Source organism: Rana temporaria, chromosome 9 (genome assembly GCF_905171775.1).
Source record: "Rana temporaria chromosome 9, aRanTem1.1, whole genome shotgun sequence".
Lineage (NCBI taxonomy): Eukaryota > Metazoa > Chordata > Amphibia > Anura > Ranidae > Rana > Rana temporaria.
In genome coordinates, this window is record NC_053497.1 from 89,933,484 (window position 1) to 89,954,049 (window position 20,566).

Here is a 20,566-nt window from a genome sequence, read left to right on the forward strand (position 1 = left end):
AAAAGAAAGCTCTATTTGTGGGAAAAAAAGGACGCCAATTTTGTTTGGGAGCCACGTCGCACGACCGCGCAATTGTCAGTTAAAGCGGTGCAGTCCCGAATCGCAAAAAGTCTTCTGGTCTTTGGGCAGCAATATGGTCCGGGGGTTAAGTGGTTAAAGCCTAGTATACACTAGTATTGTTCAATCCGGCAGGTTGTTATACTTACCTGCTCTGTGTAATGGTTTTGTACCGAGCAGTCCAGATCCTCCTCATCTCAGGTCCCTCTTTCGTGCTTGTGGCTCCTCCCTCCTGTTGAGTGCCTCCACAGAAAACAGTTTGCTATGGGGCACCTGAGCCGAGCAGCAGCTTCCTTTGTCTATTCAGACAGAGACCCTTTCTCTCCCCAATGGCTGACTGGCTTTGATTGACAGCAGCTGGAGCCAATGGCACCAAGCTGCTGTCTCAGCCAATGAGGAGGGGAGTCCCGGGCAGCCGAGACACTCCTGCAACATCGCTGGATCTAGCTGGACCTCAGGTAAGTATTAAGGGGGCTGAGGGGGGCTGCTGCACACAGAAGGCTTTTTATCTTAATGTATAGAATGCATTAAGATATAAAACCTTCTGCCTTTACAACCACCTTAACTATTCAACGTTAGAACAGCGATCGCCCATGCTGTCCTATTGTGTTCTGACAGGGGAACTGCTCCCCGCCAGAACACTCCGGTCAGCATTCTCAGCTATTGGCTTACCCGATGTAGATTTATATATATATAATGTGGCAAACGCTTATACATAGTGTGCATCTTCGTGCATGTATCAACTATATGTGTGTGGGTTGTACCACAGCACATATACTTTTCATTTATCTCTCTTTTTAATTCCTTTTCATATTACTTTGGATATAGGTGACATTTTTTGTTGTTTTCTCCTTTTGTTTGTTTCTTTCTTGTTTCTTTTTGTATTGATGTCCATTTAAATATGCAGTTGTCTTCTCAACACAGGTGTTTTTAGGTGTGGCTCATTTTGGGTGTGCACTTTAAATATCTTGTTTTGAGATCATATCAATGTTGTGAACAACCAGTATATTCATGTAAAATGCGTTAACTTTGGTCCTGTTTACTTGTCTGACATGCAACAATATAGAATTTCTACAAGCATTTACCTTGTTCAATCTCTTCTTTTAACATACAAATATGGATAATGTTTTCTAAGTTCAATTAATTATTATATAAAATGATGGTAAGGAAACCAGTGCATTGACACAAAATGTGGTACGATGGGTACCATCGTTTTTTGTGAATCTATGGGCATGTGCAATTTTAAGACTTGACATGTTTAGTATCTATCTATTTACTCAACACAATCCAATGTTTTTTATTTTACCAAAACTTGGCTATAATATTGTATTCATTTTAGTGTATTTTTTTCTTGAAAATATGCATTTGATAAAAATTTGTGTAAATAACATGCAACATTTATACTCTATGGTCTCTGCTTTCAGAAAATGTTCACTTTTGTGGGGTTTACAGTAACTTCTAGCAAAAAATGCAGATTTTAAATGTGTGCAAAAAAATGAATAAAGTTTTAAAAAAAGTGTTTAAATGGGGCCTTATGTTACAGTGTCGATATACTATTTGACTTGAGGTTAGTGTTAATATTAAGAGTACGCCAAAAACAAATACTTCTTTTGTCTATGGGCCCAGCAGACCACCGTAGGGCTGAATTATTGATTGGCAATATTAGGAAATGTGCTTGTCTGACTGCTCTAAAAAATCTATGGCCACCTCAAGTCACAAATACTGCATAACAGTACTTGGCAGGTAACACAGCCTACAAATGTATTAATTGTAATGAATGCATTAAAAAATAATCCATAGAAATACGATTTTTAAAACACTTACATAAACTGATAAAATTATTTACATTATGCTGAAAACATTTGTAAAGGAACAACATTAAACATGCTATATTTCCATTTGGATAGCAGATGACCAAATGTGTGCAGACACTCTTTATATCTATCATAATTTATTTGTTTAGAATCATGCAGCTTCCTTACCCAGATCTTGACCATGGGCTCTTTCATTTCCTTGTACATAGAGAAGAGAATACCCATCATAGACTATGTTAGTTCCCTGAGGACAAGGTGGCGAATCTGTAGACTGGCTGTGGCGGGTAATAAGGAATCCATGAGCTACAGATCCTAATCCAGGAGAGCCGGGAGGACCTTGCAATCCATCTGGACCTGGAGGGCCTTGGTTTCCTCTTGATCCTTTTAATATGAAAAACATACAAACGTAAAAAATGTTGTTTAAAGTAAAACTCAATCCAAAATTTTTTGAGCCCTAGGCCCTAGTTTGCCTAGCAGTAGCACCGGTCCTGGGAATTTCACTTTATTTCCCATAGCAAAAAAGGACGCAAGAAGAAATCTCTCCAAAGAAAGAGATTTCCCAGGTTGTCACCAGAACTAGTGTCCCTATTGGAAGATTCCTGTTCTGGTGACAACTCAAAATATGCACTCTCACTCTGGGTGATAATGTTTACCAGGACAAATATAGAGGGTTCAGCTTCCTAATGGGGACACACAGCAAAATAAAACAAAAAACAGACAGGCATTCTTATTACTTTTCACGTCATCCAAAACTAAGAAGAAAAAAAAAGTTTTGCCTTTAGTTATAATTTAAGTATCTTTTCACTGGGGTGGACTTACTAAAACTGGAGAGTGCAAAATCTAGTGCAGCTCTACAGGGAAACCAATCAGCTTCCAGTTCTTTCTGTCAATGCTTAATTGAACAAGCTAAAGTTAGAAGCTGAATGATTACTATGCACAGCTGCATCCAATTTTGCACTCTCCAGTTATAATAATGCAGGTTATACACGGCCCAAAACTGGTCAAAAATGCTTGGTTCAGCAGGAACTGGCAACTTTTGGCCCACGTGTACAGCTCCTTGTCTGTCAGAAGCTGGTCTCATGGAGAGATGGTCTCAGAGAATGCATATAGGTAAAAAACGTACATCCTTTACAACCACTTTAAATTGAAATTGTCTAGCAACAAAGGCTACAAAATAAACACCAGTGTTTAATAGGAGCACCACTAGATGAATAACAAGACGTTTAATTGATTAATTATGCCCCAGTAGAGCACTGCCTGTCCCACCCCAAAAACCCATACTTCTAAGTATGGGGATAATGCACACAATCCCTCCTACAAAACAAGGCTCAGTGCCTGAACAACAAATTGCCATGCCCTAACATTCATGTGGGAGGTGGGGTGGGACATACTAGTTCCTCTACGAAAAAGCTCAGAAAGTCAGTTGAATTAAAACTAGAGCAGCACTCTGGTATGCTGAGTGAGTGAGAAACTTTTATAGCGCAACACATGCAAACTGAATCGCCTCTGGGCGCTTAGTATCCGTTCCCTACTGTCCTTTTGCCTTCAGAAAAGGTGGGTTTTGAGCTTTTTTCTGAAGGCCCGGTGATTCACCTCCATTCGGATGCTGGTTGGTAGAGCGTTCCATAGTCTAGGTCCTTGGACTGCAAATCTTCATTCTCCTTTGGACTTGTATCTGGCTTTGGGTATCTGGAGTAGATTTTGGTCGGTGGATCGGAGAATGCGATTGGGGTTGTGACTTTTTAATTTTTCGCATAGATATGGGGGGCATTCCCTTGAACACACTTATGCGTCAGACAGAGTGCCTTAAAAGTAATTCTGTCTTTTACTGGCAACCAATAAAGGGATCTCAATGAAGGCGAGATTGATTCCAATGTTTTTTTCCCAGTCACGAGTCGAGCGGCCGTATTTTGAACGACTTACAGACGAGTGATTTGGTATTTTGGGAGTCCGAGGTAAAGGGCATTTGCATAGGTACCTCATGATGCCATCTATGCAACTGCATGAGAAAGATGTTTTTAGCTTTTGATTACATTGGCCCATTCAAAATGGTCAAAGCTCTTCCCTTTCTCAGTGACTTTGAGATCAATAAACAAAGTTTTACTGAGCAGTACACTAAATATTCAATATACTAGCATACATTCTCAAAAAACAAACCACAAGACAATATTTGTGGGGGGGGGGTTTCAGTTTATCCAAACCTTATTTTTCACTTATATATGTCATTCGATTTTAACATTAGTGCACACTCCACACAAATTTCAAAAATGAATTGTAATAGTATTGAGTTTTACCTTATGACTATTGTGAAAATAAAACCACCTTTCTTTTGCTGCTTACCTGTTCATTAAATTTGGTCTGAATGACAGAAGATAATTATATAATATATAAAAGAGATGTGCATATTTAACAACATTGTATTTTTGTTTTGCTGGTCCCCCTACTTATCTGTTCATACATACACTGCCATGAAAAGGCCACAAAAACAATATGCAGAGAACCATCAGCTGAATATTAGTAATGATTTTACCTTTTAGGGCAGTTAGGGGGAGATTTACTAAAACTGGTGCACTTAGAATCTGGTGCAAACTGTGCATGGTAGCCAGATTCTAACTTCATCTTGTTTAATTAAGCTTTGGCAATAAAACCTGGTAGCTAATTGGTTTCTATACAGAGCTGCACCACATTTTGCACACTCCAGTTTTATTAAATACCTCCTTTGTGTCTATATGCTATATGATGTAATACTCAACAATACAAGCAAAAACATACCTGGTTGCCCCTGTGGACCTCTGTCACCTTTGCGTCCTGCCTGCCCTTCAAATCCTGGAAGTCCATCTCTGCCAGAGTCACCTGATGGCCCTAAAGGACCTAAAAAACGAAATGATAATGAGTAACAAAGTTCCATCCAAAATAATAACTATACCTATCAACCAGTTTAGTTACAAGAAATTATTTATAAAATAAATATGGGGGCTTCCAATTCTTAACTGCTCCTGTTAGCTGGCTATCTCTGGCTTTAGTACTTTCTGAGTTACTACCCCAGAACATGAATGCATATCAGCAAAGTCAGAACTCTTTATATATGAATATTTGCTAAAATTCAGTGGCTTACAAAGAATTTAAGGCATTGGATCTGCAGAACAGTCAGGGAACAAATGTTTGCAGAAAGGTCAGCAATAGCTATTTCTGTAGCAGTCTCTACTCCAGGCTTCCTTCAATTGTAAATGTTTCCCCATCTACATCAGGATGAAACATATTTGACCCAAAATACTGTAACTTGTATAGGCAACTATGAATAATAGGTAAATATATAGAGGATAATCAATACTTAATTTTATTTCTTTCACAGCACTGTATGAGGAACTGTGCAAATGTTCATGCAAAGACTTCACAAGACTATAGGAAATGCAGAGTGTGCAATATATTTCACAAAAATTTACAAACTATGATTAAATCAGCAGGGATGCCAAAATGGTCTTGCTACAGGGATCCTTTTTAGGAATAATAATTAAACAACACTGAAAAGTAAAGTAAAGTGAACGTAAAAATATTTTTTTAGGGGAGTATATTATTTGACATCCCACAAAGTATTACCTGGTGATCCGGGGGGACCTGGTGGTCCAGGAGGTCCTGAGTTTCCTGGACGCCCTGGTTGTCCGGGTGGCCCCTGTACTGTCTTGATCTCGCCTTTGGGACCAGGTGGTCCTGGGAGACCTGTTAATCATAAAGATAAAACATATGTATCACTCAGTATTTGATAACTGTTTTGACCTCTAGAAAAAGACCATATGAATATAAGGAGATAATTGCCAATAATATAATACAGAATGAAAGTTCTCACCTGGAAGACCTGGGCTACCTAGATCACCTTTACCACCAGACAGACCAGAAGGACCACCTGGCCCTTTCATACCTGAAAAATACAACAGAGCAGAACATGACTACAGTTGCTTTAATCTCTTTTATCCTAATATTGTATTATTAGCCACAACAGGCGATGCAATGTACACGTGACAGTGCTGTCAGCTACAGCCTGTTGCGAACTGGGAAGGCTGGGAGCAATATAACTCAGCACCTATCATTGTCTGCTTCTAACAGACAACTCATATAAAAAACACAAAAAAAGAAGATCTAAACGGGGATTAAAATATCACATTCCCCCAAATAATAAGGCTTATATAGAGTGCTATTCAAATTAAGCTTAGTGTTTCTCATGTTTGGCTTAGGCCATTGTCTCTTAGGCCAAATATTTCTATCATGATATGTGAACTCTAGGAGTACTGGGGGATGTGACCGAGCCTGTGTGCAATTCCAGAGACCCATTATTATTACCTGGGAATCCTGGGACACCCGGAACGCCCTGATCTCCTTTCATTCCATTTAAACCTGGTCTTCCAGGATCACCCTGTAAATAAGGACAGAATTTTAGAATAAACAATTACATTCCTTTCCTTTGAATTAAATGATGAGCAAATCCAGCAAAAATGTAAGAAAAATATAATATGTTATCATATTTAAGGAAGAGGTCAATAGAAAAACATAATATAAATACACACTGAAAAAAAACCTGAAGTGGAAAAACATTATTTTATAGCAGAACTCCAGCCAAAAATAAAAAGATAAAAAAGAATAACCCATTAAATGTTAAAATAACAAACCCAGCTTTTGCTACAGTATTAAGCTTAAATCCAGAGGTTTCCCCTGCATTACTTTTTTTCTACTGTGGCCAGCATCATTCAACCCACTTCCTGGGCCATCTTGGACTTGGTTTGCTTCCTGGGCCATCTTGGACTCGCCGCAGCCTGTGACTTGACTTACCAATTACAGAGCTGCATTACTTGCGTCTTTTTTTTGTCTGGAGTTAAGCTTTAAACTAATGTATCTTAAAGTGGGAGTAAACTCCCTTGGTTGAATTTTACCTATAGTAAGCCTATAATAAGGCTTACCTATAGGTACAATAAATACCTCCTAAACATGTGCATGCGCTCTAAAGGAACGGCATACCCGTGACCTGCCTTCAGAGCCCTGTGCAGCAAACAGCGGCTCGTCATCGTTGGCTCGTCATCATCGTTATCATCAACGTCATCGTGGGTCGTCCATTCAAAGGATCAGAGCTGACCACTGCACGCATTTATACGTCGAAAGAATGGCACTCCTGGGCAGGAGGACGTATATATACGTCCCCTTTAAGGAAGCTGCATTGTGGACGCACGTGCCGCGGGGATACCCGCGATCATCTCACGGTGAGGAAGAACGGGGAGATGCTGATGTAAACAAACATCTCCCCGCTCTGCCTAATGACAATGACACTAATCACTGCTTCCTGTAAACGGAAGTGGTGATCACTGTCTTGTCACACACAGCCCATCCCCCCTACAGTTAGAACACATCCCTAGGCACATTTAACACCTACAGCGCCACCTAGTGGTTAAACCCTTCACTGCCAGTGTCATTTTCACAGTAATCAGTGCATTTTTATAGCACTTGTCGCTGTAAAAATGACAATGGTCCCACAAATGTGTCAAAAGTGTCTGCCATAATGTTGCAGTCACAATAAAAATCGTTGATCGCCACCATTACTAGTAAAAAAATATTAATAAAAATGCCATAAAACTATTCCCTAATTTGTAGACACTATAACTTTTGCACAAACCGATCAATAAACGCTTATTGCGATTTTTTTTACCAAAAATATGTAGAAGAATACGTATCGGCCTAAACTGAGGATTTTTTTTTTTTATATATATATATGTTTTTTGGGGATATTTATTATAGCAAAAAGTAAAAAAAATAGTTTTTTTTTCAAAATTGTTGCTCTTTTTTTGTTTATAGCGCAAAATAAAAAAATCGCAGAGGTGATCAAATACAACCAAAAGAAAACTCTATTTGACGTTCAAGTTTGTTTGGGAGCCACGTCTCACGACTGCGCAATTGTCAGTTAAAATGACGTAGTGCTGAATCGCAAAAAGTGGCCTGGTATTTGACCAGCAAAATGGTCCGGGGCTTAAGTGGTTCAACTACTTTACGGGTAAGATGACTATATTGGTAAAAGTTTCAGTTGTATTCAGAAAATGTATAAACTCGTTGTTGATGTAATTTCTTTTTCATGTACTTTTATAAGCATTAAGCATTTTAAAAGACATTTTGCAGAACATACTGGGGATTCTTACAAGAAAACTCATTGCTGCCTTCTTGCTTGTGAAATCTAAGAATCCATATGGCTCCATTTGAGCTAGCAGAGGGGAAAAAGTATGATTCCCCCAACTTATTCATTTGCCTGTGTGATGTGAACACACTGCAACAGCAGGAGAACAATCTACACCAGTCTTTTTAATGCATAGCAGTAAAATTACGTGCAGAAGTGGTAAAGAAAAGCTGTAAGTGCACCACCTGCTGGCTGCAAATGGCAAATATGAAATATTCATATATAATGTTTCATATTTTCCCAGATACAGATTTTTTTCTAGTCAAGAGCATTATAAGAAATAATTAAAACCTATACAAACCAATACAGAATGTCATTCTGTTACAGTAATAGCTTTGCATTCAGATCTTCCTGAATCTCTGCTGAATCACTGACTATGAACAGTGGCTGCTTTAGGGTAGGCCAGCTCACTACATGCCATGTATAAAAAAGAGACACTGGATGAAGCTGTTCGAATTTAGTGCAGGTTTTTTGAGGAACATACATGTACAGTACATCAAAAGCATACAGAGGCTTACCGGAACACCTGCGATTCCTGGGTCTCCTTTAGGTCCTGGAAATCCAGGCTGTCCAGGTACACCAGAATTTCCTTTATCCCCTTTGAAGCTTGAACTGCCAGGGGGGCCGCGGGGTCCTTCTGGGCCAGGTGAACCTTTGTAGTGTTAGCAATAAAAAGTTAGACTCACACAAAAGTATTAGAACAGAATTTAATGTGAAGAAATTGGAAAATATGTATAAGTATAGATGCTTGTTTTATTTAAGTTTTTCCATACTACCTGATCATATTTCACTTCAAATCTGAAATTTCTATTTTGTAAGCAAATCATGATTACTGCTACTAATATAAAATGTGAATATGTGACTGCTCCCATACCATTGTTTCAAATATAGTCTATGGCTGAAATGCATTAACGTGTGGTTTGATTTACAGTGAGTGATAAATACCAGATTACACTATGAAGGACATCAAAATAAAGTGTGTGTGTGTGTGTGTGCTCACATGTATTGCTGCACTGTAGTACTGCTGTAGCAAATGTTCAGGTAAGGCATGGCACTGCTCAAATCATCTTAAGAGTAGAAGTCAATGCAATTCAGCTCTAATCAGTGTGCTTGCCTTTTATGTAGCCAGTATTTTTAGTATATTATACACAAAGCCTAAGCTTGTAATGGTGGCACCGGAATTAAATGGTGGTGATTTTGGTTCTACCTGTGCCACTGGAGGTAAAAGCATTCAGTGACACCTCTCGCCCCTGCTTGCAGAGTACCTCCATGTGTCACACATGTTCTGCAAAGAAAATCGCTTCCCAATGTCATGTGACCACATTATATTTTTCAGCTAGACCATTGATGTCACCCCAGATGTTTTGGAACTACATTTCCCATGATGCTCAACCACACATGCATGAGCATCATGGGAAATGTAGTTCCATAACATCTGGGATGCCAAGGTTCACCATCACTGAGCTAAACCCTCTGCAGCTACCTCTCCTCCTAAGCTACATCTTTTGAAACAGAAAGCAGACCAACAGGCTCACGTGGCCTCATTTTCGTTGATATTTTGATGGTACTTATACAATGTATTTCTTTTAAAGTAAAGATTTCTGAAGCACCTACTGAACTGTGCCTTTAGACTGGTGCATTAACTTCTGTTTAAGGTATTCTCCATTGGAGTATAGTATATTGTATGGATTGAATCCTGAACAGCCCTAAAACAATGTAGCTATTGTAATATAAGTCAGTCTGACCCAGAGATATGTGGTTGCTACTTGTCACTGTTATTTTATCTCTGGAAACTTTCATTTTTTTTTCTCTCATTGTTGTTCACGCTTTAGAAACCTCAAAACATGTGTTGCTGAAATACACTACATTTTCTGATATGAAAAAAAAAATGAAAAATGCACCAATCTGAAAGAGGTATTATCTGTCAACAGTCATGCAGCCTATTAGAATTTCCAATATGAGTCACCCTGAAATGCTTTACTTTGTCACTATTAAATGATGGCAGTAACTACCAGATCTCAATTATTTTGATGCAAATGGTTCTTTATCAAGGATTTTTTTAATTGTTCTTCTCAAACATTGCATTCTTCCCTTTAATGTCTATTTACAGGAACATGGAAATGAGAGTGTTTGTATTTACAAGCACCATTTCATCAAAAACATGAAAAAATATAAATACATTTCCCCAAATTTGATTAATAATGAGTTATGTAAAGGGGTTCTCTATCTTTAGACAGAGTAAACACCATCCCCAAGAGTCTCCACTCTTGCCCTCTTGCCAATCAGTAATTCCCTGTTTTTATTCCCAAATGCAATGTTTTTCTCAGGTAGTTTATCACTTTTATCATATATAAATCAGTGAGAGCTCAAGCAAGGAGACTAACACCACTCATCGAAAGATCTTATTGAAGTCTTAAAATGTATTTTCAACCCTGTAAATGTTTTTGTAGCTGCTGACTTTTAATATTCATAAAAAAAGGCTGGAACTCCGCTTTAATGGGGAATACTTCATTCTGCATAATCAACACACATGTGAACGAGCCCTTATGCCACGTACACAGGGTCGGAATTTCCGACAAGAAAAGTTCGATGTGAGCTTTTGGTCGGAAATTCCGACCGTGTGTAGGCCCCATCAAACTTTTTCTATCAGAATTTCGGACAGCAAAAATTTGAGAGCTGGTTTGCAAACTTTCAGATGGGAAAAGTTCTTGTTGGAAATTCCGATCATCTGTATGCAATTCCAACACGCAAAAAAAACATGCATGCTCAGAATCAATTTAACGCATGCTCGGAATAATTGAACTTAATTTTTCTTGGCTCGTTGTAGTGTTGTACGTCACCGCGTTCTTGATGGTCGAAATTTTGTGTGACCCAAGTATGTATGCAACACAAATTTGAGCCAAAATTCCGTCTGAAAAAAATCCACGGTTTTCTTGTCGGAATTTCCGATCATGTGTACGCAGCATTAGTCTGGTTTAACAGAGGATGGATTTAAGAGCTTGATAGCAGAGCTAATTTTATATTTAAATGCACCCTAGTCATCATTTAATGTCCCACCGAAATAACCACAGATATTTGTGTCTGCATAGTTCTTTACATCTCAGTAAGTGAATTCTGCATGTGGTGAAATGTGAATTTCCTAATACTGTATTTGCTGGCGTATAAGACTACCTTTTACACTTAAAAAAACTGGCCAAAAATCAGGGGTCGTCTAATATGCCGGGTCAGCTGTTCGGATGCCTGCTGGATGTGCGGTAATACTGTATGTAGCTTTGGCTACATACAGTATATACCGCTTAGCCAATCCTGGTGAGCGGTGTATTCAAATGAATACAGAGCCTGCTCGGATTGGAGTAACAACCTCTGCCAATCCGAGCAGGCTACATACAGTAGCCTGCTCGGATTGGCTTTGAGAGTCAGAGAGGCGTGGGCTGATGATGTTACAGCCTCTGCCAATCCAAGCAGGCTTTGTATTCATTAATAAAATACATTATACGCTGTGAATGGCTCCAGAAGGAAGAAATATAAAGCGTCGAAAAATCTTAAAAAAATGTAAAATTAGGGGGTCGTCTTATACGCCCAGTCGCCTTATACACCGGCAAATATGGTACTTGTTTTCCTGAGAAACTTGCATGAGACATGTGAAAAGATAATAAAACAAGGAGCAGTCTGTCAGTCCCCTAAAATTATGCTGTAACAGAAAAGCTTGTATTTAAAATAACTGAATTCATTACCAAACAATTTGGCACTTTATAACTCTGAACAACAGAATTTCCATTTGTAATTCAGACATCATGGAAGAAGCTTTCAGCGTGTCTAGAGTAAAGTGCCCTAGTCATGTCAGTGTGTGACAGGAGACACTTCATCTCAGGGAGAATAAAAGTAAAACAAGTCAGTATGACCATTAAAAAAGAACCATCACTTTGCATCAGAACAATTCCTGATCTGGGTGTTTCTGCAAAATCTGAATTACACAGTGAACACAATCTGTATTACATGGTGTAACTTAAATTTTTTTGTCTTTACACACCATAAGGTACTAAGACATCAATCCATGTATACAAAAACTGTACAGCATGCAACAAGATGGCATGGGTTAAAAACAAACCTTGAGGACCTGGGAGAGATTCACCAATGCCCAGTGTTCCGGGTTAAAAAGGTCACACAACAACATGACACAAAACAAAATCACCGGTTAATACACATTACAAAGAAACATAAACACCAAAAGTTGTTCACAGCAGAATTCCATTGTCATCACATGCATGCAGAATACAGCACCATTGTCATCAAATGTAAAGGAGGCAGAAAATACAAGGTTATTTCATTCACAATCAACACATTGAACATGATAGCTGCATAAGCATTGACATCTGATCAGCCATTCACTGACACTGGTGTGAATTATGAATTAATTTCAGAACAGAACACTTCTTTCATGGCAAAATGAATTTGCAGACCTTAGGGAAAGCATCCGGTGTTGAAAACAAAACTGACATACATATTTTAATAGGATTCTCAGCCCATATAATGGAGGAGCTGGAACGAGGAAGTGTTTAGTAATGTCATGCATTTCTTATGATATTAACTGTTGTATATCTGGTCACACTGCTAGTAATCATGTTTCTCTGTAGCAGAATAACCAACAGATTTAGTAAGCAAGTATAATATGTAAGTTTACATAAGTTCAATGTTTCCTGTTAAAGCCCAAGAAGGCAGACGTTATAAAAACATTTAGTCCTCGATCCTTTATGCAAACACAAACAGAAGCACCAGCTTGGGCTAGCAATGTGGCAAATTGGGCATTTGCAGAAAAGTTAATGTATATAATATTCTAATAGGCTGGTTTGGACAGGGTGGGCCTTTCATTGCCACTTAACAGTGTACCCCACCTAAACTTCAGATAAGAACTGATGATGGATAAGAACAGAAAAGAATGAGTCTATAACAAATAGTACACTGCATATGTTAGACCAGCTAAATAATAAAACTAAGGAGCGATGGGGGTGGCAAATCACTTACAGCAGTGATTCCCAAACCAGTACAGAGGGATCACAAGTGACACTTGAAATGAAATGTGTTAATCCATGTCATAACTATGCAGGTGCCTGTAAGTCTGGACAGATTACCTGTTAAGCCTGGTACACATAATTTTTTTTCTGGGTGAACGAAAAATAAACTGTCAGCTCTAATCAGAGCTGCTGTACTAATGATCCGGCTTTATTACAGCGATCTACCCTGCTGAGCTATTGTGTTCTGACAGGGGGAGCGCCTCCCTGCCAAAACACTTTGATTAGCACTTTCAGCCATTGGCTGAGAGTGCTGATCGGGCTGATCAGCTGCTGGTTTTCCAGCATGAACATCCAACAGAAGCTGGCCAAAAGGCCAGCTTCTGTCAGACCAGCTGGTATACACACAGGCTGAATGTCAGACGGTTTTTATTGAACTGACCGATGTCTCCTGACATTCGGCCCGTGTGTACAGGGCTTAAGTGGTTCTTGAGAATTGGAATTAGAAAACACGTGCTTAGGGCATAGGGTCTGAACTAGGGGTTTATGAGAACCAATTGATAAGATTATGGGACTGGAAGACGTAAAACAATTGAAAAAGAATGATCTATATTACTGAACATGAAATCAATGTGGGGACTTAAGATCAGTAATTGCACTGCCAATGCAAATTTTGAATGCACCAAAAACTCACTTAAATATGTAAAATATTTATTATTTGCTTCTCTTCCTACTATTCTGTTCTGTTTCTAGCTATCTATAGTAAAATAGAAAGTAAAACCTAGATATTGACTTCTTTTGAAGTCATTCTGGTACCTAATAGGTCTGGTGGTGATAGTCATGATGATTTTGATCTTTTGGGAAAGAAGCTATGGGGACATACTGGGCAGTCCATTGGGGAGAATCTGTAATCATAAAAAGGTTAATAACCCCTGGTCTAGACTGTCAGGTGTGGTACTACATTTTCTGCATCCACTGCTGCTCTTGCTGCTATATTCATCATAAACATGCTCCCACCAGTATTTTCTCCATTCACTCCTAAGGATAATTAAACAATAAAAGGCAGATTACTACCTTCAGCCTAAACAGACAGTAGTGGTTGCAAAGACAGATTAAGTCCTGGTAAGATATTCAACACAGACATATACACTACATTATGATATATGATTTGTCTTTTAAGACACATAAGAGAGCTGTCTCGTGTCAGAGAGTCCCTGGCACCACATCCCTGAGATCAAATTGTATAGTGTTGGTAGAGACAGGATTTTAAAGGTGCCAATAAGCCTAAATATATCAAATATACATTTTATTATCAACATTAAAATTGTAAACATATCAAATAAAACCAACAAGGATTATCCATACTGCTTTTACAGTGATGGTGCAGTAACTTCATCTCTACATGTTTTGCTAGGCCATGGCTTCTTCAGGAGACTTTGCATAAACTGCATACATAATCACTGCATTGATGCACTGGAGTGCCTAAACCCTCACTATGGGTAAGGCACCGTCAGGATATTTCAAGGAGATATCAGTGAGCCACAGGGGAGGATATGGATCACAGAAAATGCCTGACTCTAAGATGGGTAAGTGGGAAACGGACCATTCAAAATCGCATGTCTTTGATACACAGTAGTGTGAAATAAAGCCAATAACTGACCATAAGTCGAGGTACAGGATCCCCAGATGTTGCCACACATATCAAAGAAGCAGACTGAAGCAGAAAAAACCCTCTCAGGGCAATGCCATGGCTTCAGTCTGCTACTTTGATATGTTTGGAAAAATCTAGGGATCCTATATCTCACAAATGGTCACTTATTGGCTTTATTTCACACTGCTGTGTATAAAAAAAAATGCGGTTTTGAATCGTCCGTTTCCCACTTACGCATCCTAGTGGCAGGCATTTTCTGTAATCCATATCCTCCCCTGTGGCTCACTGATATCTCCTTGAAATATCTTGATAGTGCCTAACCCATAACGTGGGTTTAAGATAAACTAAAGTGCATCAATGAAGTGATTATGCACTGTATGCAGTTTATGCAAAGTCTCCTGAAGAAGCCATAGCCTGGAGAAACATGTAGAAATGAAGTTACTGCACCATCACTGTGAAAGCCGGATGGATAATCCTTGATGGTTTTATATAATATGTTTACAATTTTAATGTTTTTGTGTGTTGGCACCTTAAAACCCAGTCTCTATCAATTTTATACACTTTAAGACACTTGTTCATATGTAAATACATAAAACACAGGTCATTAAATCCACCTGATCTTGTATCTATACTAAGCAATAAAAATATATATAGGATAGTACTTATCCTCCAACAGTTGGAATTCCTAAGTTAGTGTTTTTTTCTACCTTGATAATTGGTCATATTGTGTGGCATGTTTATTTGATTGAGCATAAATACATTTTGTTGAAAGTAGCACAGCTTTTTGCACTCTTTATTTTGAAAGATGTCTAGTTTATCTAAGAAGAAGGGAAAATGCTGGCACCAACACCAGCCTGGACCAATGTCACCATGTACTTTGTACAGCGTGACATGAATAATGGATACCTTGCATTGTGTCTGCCCTATCAGTAATGCATTAATAAGGTCAACTCAATAAACACTATGTCAGTGAATAGTTTATAATACATTACATATTTGATCATAACACAATTGAAGCAAGGTTTGATAACACATTTAACTAGTAGTGACTCAAACATATTTTCTATATAAGATACAGATTTAAGCCCAAAAGGAGGAGGGCAACCTGGTAACTGAAGATCCTCCTGAGCTACAGATGCATTGTATTTTAACCATTGTTTTCAACCAGCCAGTAATTCTGGCTGGTTGAAAATTAATTGGCAGAAGGCTACATGTATACAAATTTGATAAAAGCAAATAGGAACTCTAGTTGCTAAGGGCCAGATTCACAAAAGAGATACGATGGCGTATCTCCTGATACGCCGTCGTATCTCTGTGATCCGCCCATCCTAACTATGTGGCTGATTCATAGAATCAGTTACGCATAGCTAGCCCTAAGATCCGACAGGTGTAATTGACTTACACTGTCAGATCTTAAGGATGCAATTCTATGCCGGCCGCTAGGTGGCGAGGCCATTGCGGTCGGCGTAGAATATGCAAATGACTAGTTACGGCGATCCACGAAGATCCGCGTGTTCATCGCAATCCCGTACGTCGTCGCTAGTCATTTTTACCCGTCGCAAAGTTACACCTGCTTTAACATGGCTTATCTTTAGATCAGCCATGTTAAAGTATGGCCGTCGTTCCCGCGTCGAATTTCAAATTATTTTTTTTGTGTAAGACGTCCGGGAATACGAAACGCCGTAACGCACGTCGCATTTAAAAAAAACGTCGGGGCGCCGTAATTTTCGCGCAATGCACGTCGGGAAATTTGAACACGGAGCATGCGCACAACGTTCGGCGCGGGAACGCGCCTAATTTAATTGGTGCCCGCCCTATTTGAATTGGGCGGGCTTGAGCCGAGCGCATTTACGTTACACCGCCGCAAGTTTACAGGTAAGTGATTTGTGAATCAGGCACTTACGCTGCAAACTTGCGGCGGTGTAACGTAAATGGATTACATTACGCCGCCCCTGCGTAGCGGAAATGTATGTGAATCTGGCCCTAAGTTTTTTTATTTTAATGCTGGATACTATGTGGAAGGGCTAGAACCTCTGTCAGGTTCTTTATGTTTCTATAGGGGGATTTCTACTCACTTCCCATCTTGCTAAACCCTTGTTGCCAAGACAGAAAATAAAGGGAAATCTCCTCAGTGGTATTTACCAGGTAAAAGTAAAAAATAAATAAAAAAAATGTATTTCCCTTAGCCGATTAAAAAATAGACTATACAAGAGTTTGAAAAATTACTGCCTTAGGCTTCACGGTTTCCTTTCTTTCCTGCATTAAAGTAGCAAAAGGAGAGAAGAGGTATCAACCACTATATGATCCATGGCCCTTGGCTATCTTCACCTCCTTATATAAGCATATTAAAAAGTAGTTAATTGAAGACAGAGGCTTATTTTCAAAGGGGTGTTGTTTGACAGTCTCCTGAGGCCGCGTACACACCATCGGTCCAAACCGATGAAAACGGACCGAAGTTCAGTTTCATCAGTCCAAACCGACCGTGTGTACGGCCCATCGGTCTTTTGTCCTTCGGACAAAAATTATAGAACTTGCTTTAAAATCGAACCGATGGACCGCTGACCGATAGGTCCAAACCGATGGTTAGTACACAAAAGCATCGGTTCAAAACACGCGCATGCTCAGAATCAAGTCGACGCATGCTTGGAAGCATTGAACTTCGTTTTTTTTTTCAGCACGTTGTGTGTTTTACGTCACCGCGTTCTGACCCGATCGGATTTTGAACTGATGGTGTGTACGCACATCAGACCATCAGGCCGCTTCAGCGGTGAACCAATGAAAACGGTCCGTCAGACCATTCTCATCGGATGGATCGACCGTGTGTACGCGGCCTAAGAGGTCATTTAAAACCTGTACGGTTTAATATTTTGCACTGCCTGCAAAACAGTCAAATGTACTGTACGTAGTTCGAAGTTCAAATTATAGAGTACAATGAACCCAATAGCAATGAGTGAGGAGGGCTTCAACTCTACTGATTATAATCTGAAGCAGACAGTATCTAAAAATATAATTTTTTGATTTACCGTAAAAACTTTTTCTCTGAGTTAGTTGAGGGACAAAACTTGATGATAATTAGGGAACCCAGGGTTATAGTTCCAAATACAGGTTATTGGACACTACCAACATAGAAAACTGAAGCCCAGCCCATTCTTGAGGCTATCCTATCCTATCTCATACATGCTCAGTTGTATCAAGAAGTCCAATAAGAGAACCATAGTATATGAAGGTAAAAATAAATACTATTTTATACTATTTTCTGTATCGTCCTTTAGGGGACACAGCTTGGTGATAATTAAAGAATCTAGTGATGTTCAAAAGCAGACAAAACAGATGGATGGGTATACCAAAACAAACACAGGTGAAGTAGCCCAACAAGAAAAATAACCACAAACTGAATATTTTGACTAAAACTAGCATCTGTTGAGGCAGACACATGGACCTTATAAAACTTAGAGAATTTATATACACCATACCAGGAGGACACAGTCTTACAGACACAAAGGCCTAAATAATAAAAAGCCAGTGAATACCTGGCACCAGTATTGTGGGATTTACCAAGGCATTTTACCTCCTAATTCACAAACTTGCACAGCAACCTATCAAATCCATTTAGAAGTTGATGCACTTCTGTTAGGATCTTGTGGAATAACAAACACGGTATCTGTCTGCCCTAAAGAAGCTTTGGCTGAGAGGTAAACCCTGATGGTCCTAGCCATATTCTGGCAATTCCAAGAGGTCTTCTTGGGGTGAACTGGTGCCCAGCACAAGAAAGGTAACACAGTGTCCTCATTAAAGTGGATGGTCTCAAAACAACCTTGTCTTTATGTAAGATCAAACATGGCTACATAAAGGACAATGCTGATAACTCTGAAACCCTTTGGACCAAAATGATGGCCACAAGAAAGGCTACCTTATAGAATAGTAAGGTTAAGAATATGTCATGAAGAGGTTCAAAAGGTAGCTCCTTGTTAAACTGACAATACTAAATTTAAAACCCAAAGATGGAGTAGAGATCTAACAGGGTAAGCAACATGTGTAACCCCTTGTAAAAGTATGAATCTGTAATAGATTAACAAGAAGCACCCATGTGTCAGTTATGCAAGCTTCCAAAATGTCCACAGTAGATCTATCTGCAGGCTTGGGTCCCTTTGTTTTCTATGGGTGTTAAGCCAGAGCACTTTGTGGATGTGGACGGGAGATCTAGTCTAGTCAATGTAATCATTAAATACATTTCTTGTCAGTGGGTTCCCTTAAGGAATCACTTAGAAGAAAGATGTTTTTTTGGCTGCTTCCAGTCTTTGTAGGTAAATCATGGAAAAGGAGTTTATGAAAAAATTCCTCAGGGGAATTTATTTAGTCTATAAAAACCCCTTTGTTAGATTCCGCTGGGAAAGGCTTTTCTTGAGCCAAGCTTGACCTTGCACACAGTGCAAACTAGATCCTGATTAGAAGAGTCACCTGTATAAGTGAAATAGAAGCTATGACTGTTGACCACTTATCAATGGAGTTGGTGCTCTAGAACAGTGTTTCTCAACTCCAGTCCTCAAGGTGCCCCAACAGGTTATGTTTTCAGGCTTTCCGTTATTTTGCACAGGTGATTTGATCAGTTTCACTGCCTTAGTAATTACCACAGCTGTTTCATCTAAGGGAAATCCTGAAAACATGACCTGTTGGGGCGACTTGAGGACTGGAGTTGAAGAAAACTGCTCTAGAACCACCAAGATTGGGTCAATTGCCACAATGTTGTGCCCCTGTTAATGAAAGCTGTATATAAAAAATGCCTCACTGAATCTCTTCACTAAAAGTGGTGACAGAGAGGTGTCTGACTGATTATAAGATGCAAACATATACTGTACTGTGTAGCCACCTCACATGAACCATATCCACAAGCATAGAATACATAGATCTATCTTGTGTCAGACATGTCACATGATGATTAGAGGTCCCTGCATTGGGAAGGTGACACTCGATTTTGACAATCGTACAAGGTCTGCTTCTGATAACTCCTGTCCAGCTATTGGAATTGCCTCTTCACTAGTTCTAATGTTTCTACTATACAGTACTATATTGTGTTTCTGCTAATAGCTCTCATCTGCCTCCACTGTCCATGATGGATTCATCTTTGGAGATGTTGCAGCTACTAATGCTCCATGCAAGGTGCAGACCTCAGGGCTTTATATGGCTGGGATCAGCTCCAGGCGAGAGGAATGACAGAGTAGGCTGGAAGCAGAACAAAACAGTTGGCTTACCAGAGATGTGACTGAATACAAAATGCTGTTTCTTGTTTAGTAGTGTTTCAGAGTGTGTAGAGAATCACTTCACTTAGTATAAATAACAAAAAAGGAAGTTGCTAGTGTGCATGTTCCTTCTCTACTGTGCTGGGTCTCAAATCCCAGCCAAGAAGTAAAAACAGCAGGAATTTTAAAATTTATAGTTGAGTAAAAATCAGTAAATGGGATACGTTACGCTGCCGTGGAGCAACGTAAATGTATCAGAATCTGGCCCATTGTCTTTATAAATTTGGATTTTGCTGTTACTTTGATTTCACAATACAACAAATAAAAGGCTTAAATTATGTGTAATGTAAGTTTCATACATACATGGAAATACTTCTCATGTATGGCGCAGAATCATAACATTTTGTATAAATAATGCATGCAGATTATATAGACTGATTACATAGCTCTCCTCTATACAAGTGTAAGTATTGTAAATGTTATCATTTATTCATAACGGCTAATCGAATGCATCTTAGTGTACAAATAAGTCAGCTATCCTGACACAGGTATGTCATCCCTTATGTAAAAGTCATGTGAAAGCTGCCTAC

The 20,566-nt window shown here is 39.1% G+C and overlaps 1 protein-coding gene across 5 annotated transcripts in view; it reads right to left on the reverse strand.

Annotated features, from left to right (window-relative positions):
• COL4A5 (collagen type IV alpha 5 chain) overlaps nucleotides 1-20,566 on the reverse strand; it is a 203,281-nt gene that overhangs the window by 16,439 nt on the left and 166,276 nt on the right. For 3 of the 5 annotated variants that reach the window (XM_040323901.1, XM_040323902.1, XM_040323900.1), the window contains 7 exons: nucleotides 12,188-12,196; nucleotides 8,598-8,731; nucleotides 6,207-6,279; nucleotides 5,716-5,787; nucleotides 5,469-5,588; nucleotides 4,644-4,742; nucleotides 2,040-2,252 (listed from right to left, as the gene is read on the reverse strand). In XM_040323901.1, coding sequence (XP_040179835.1) covers nucleotides 2,040-2,252; nucleotides 4,644-4,742; nucleotides 5,469-5,588; nucleotides 5,716-5,787; nucleotides 6,207-6,279; nucleotides 8,598-8,731; nucleotides 12,188-12,196 — 720 coding nt within the window. The remainder of the gene's footprint in view (nucleotides 1-2,039; nucleotides 2,253-4,643; nucleotides 4,743-5,468; nucleotides 5,589-5,715; nucleotides 5,788-6,206; nucleotides 6,280-8,597; nucleotides 8,732-12,187; nucleotides 12,197-20,566) is intronic. The other 2 variants (XM_040323904.1, XM_040323903.1) reach the window with 1 other exon arrangement.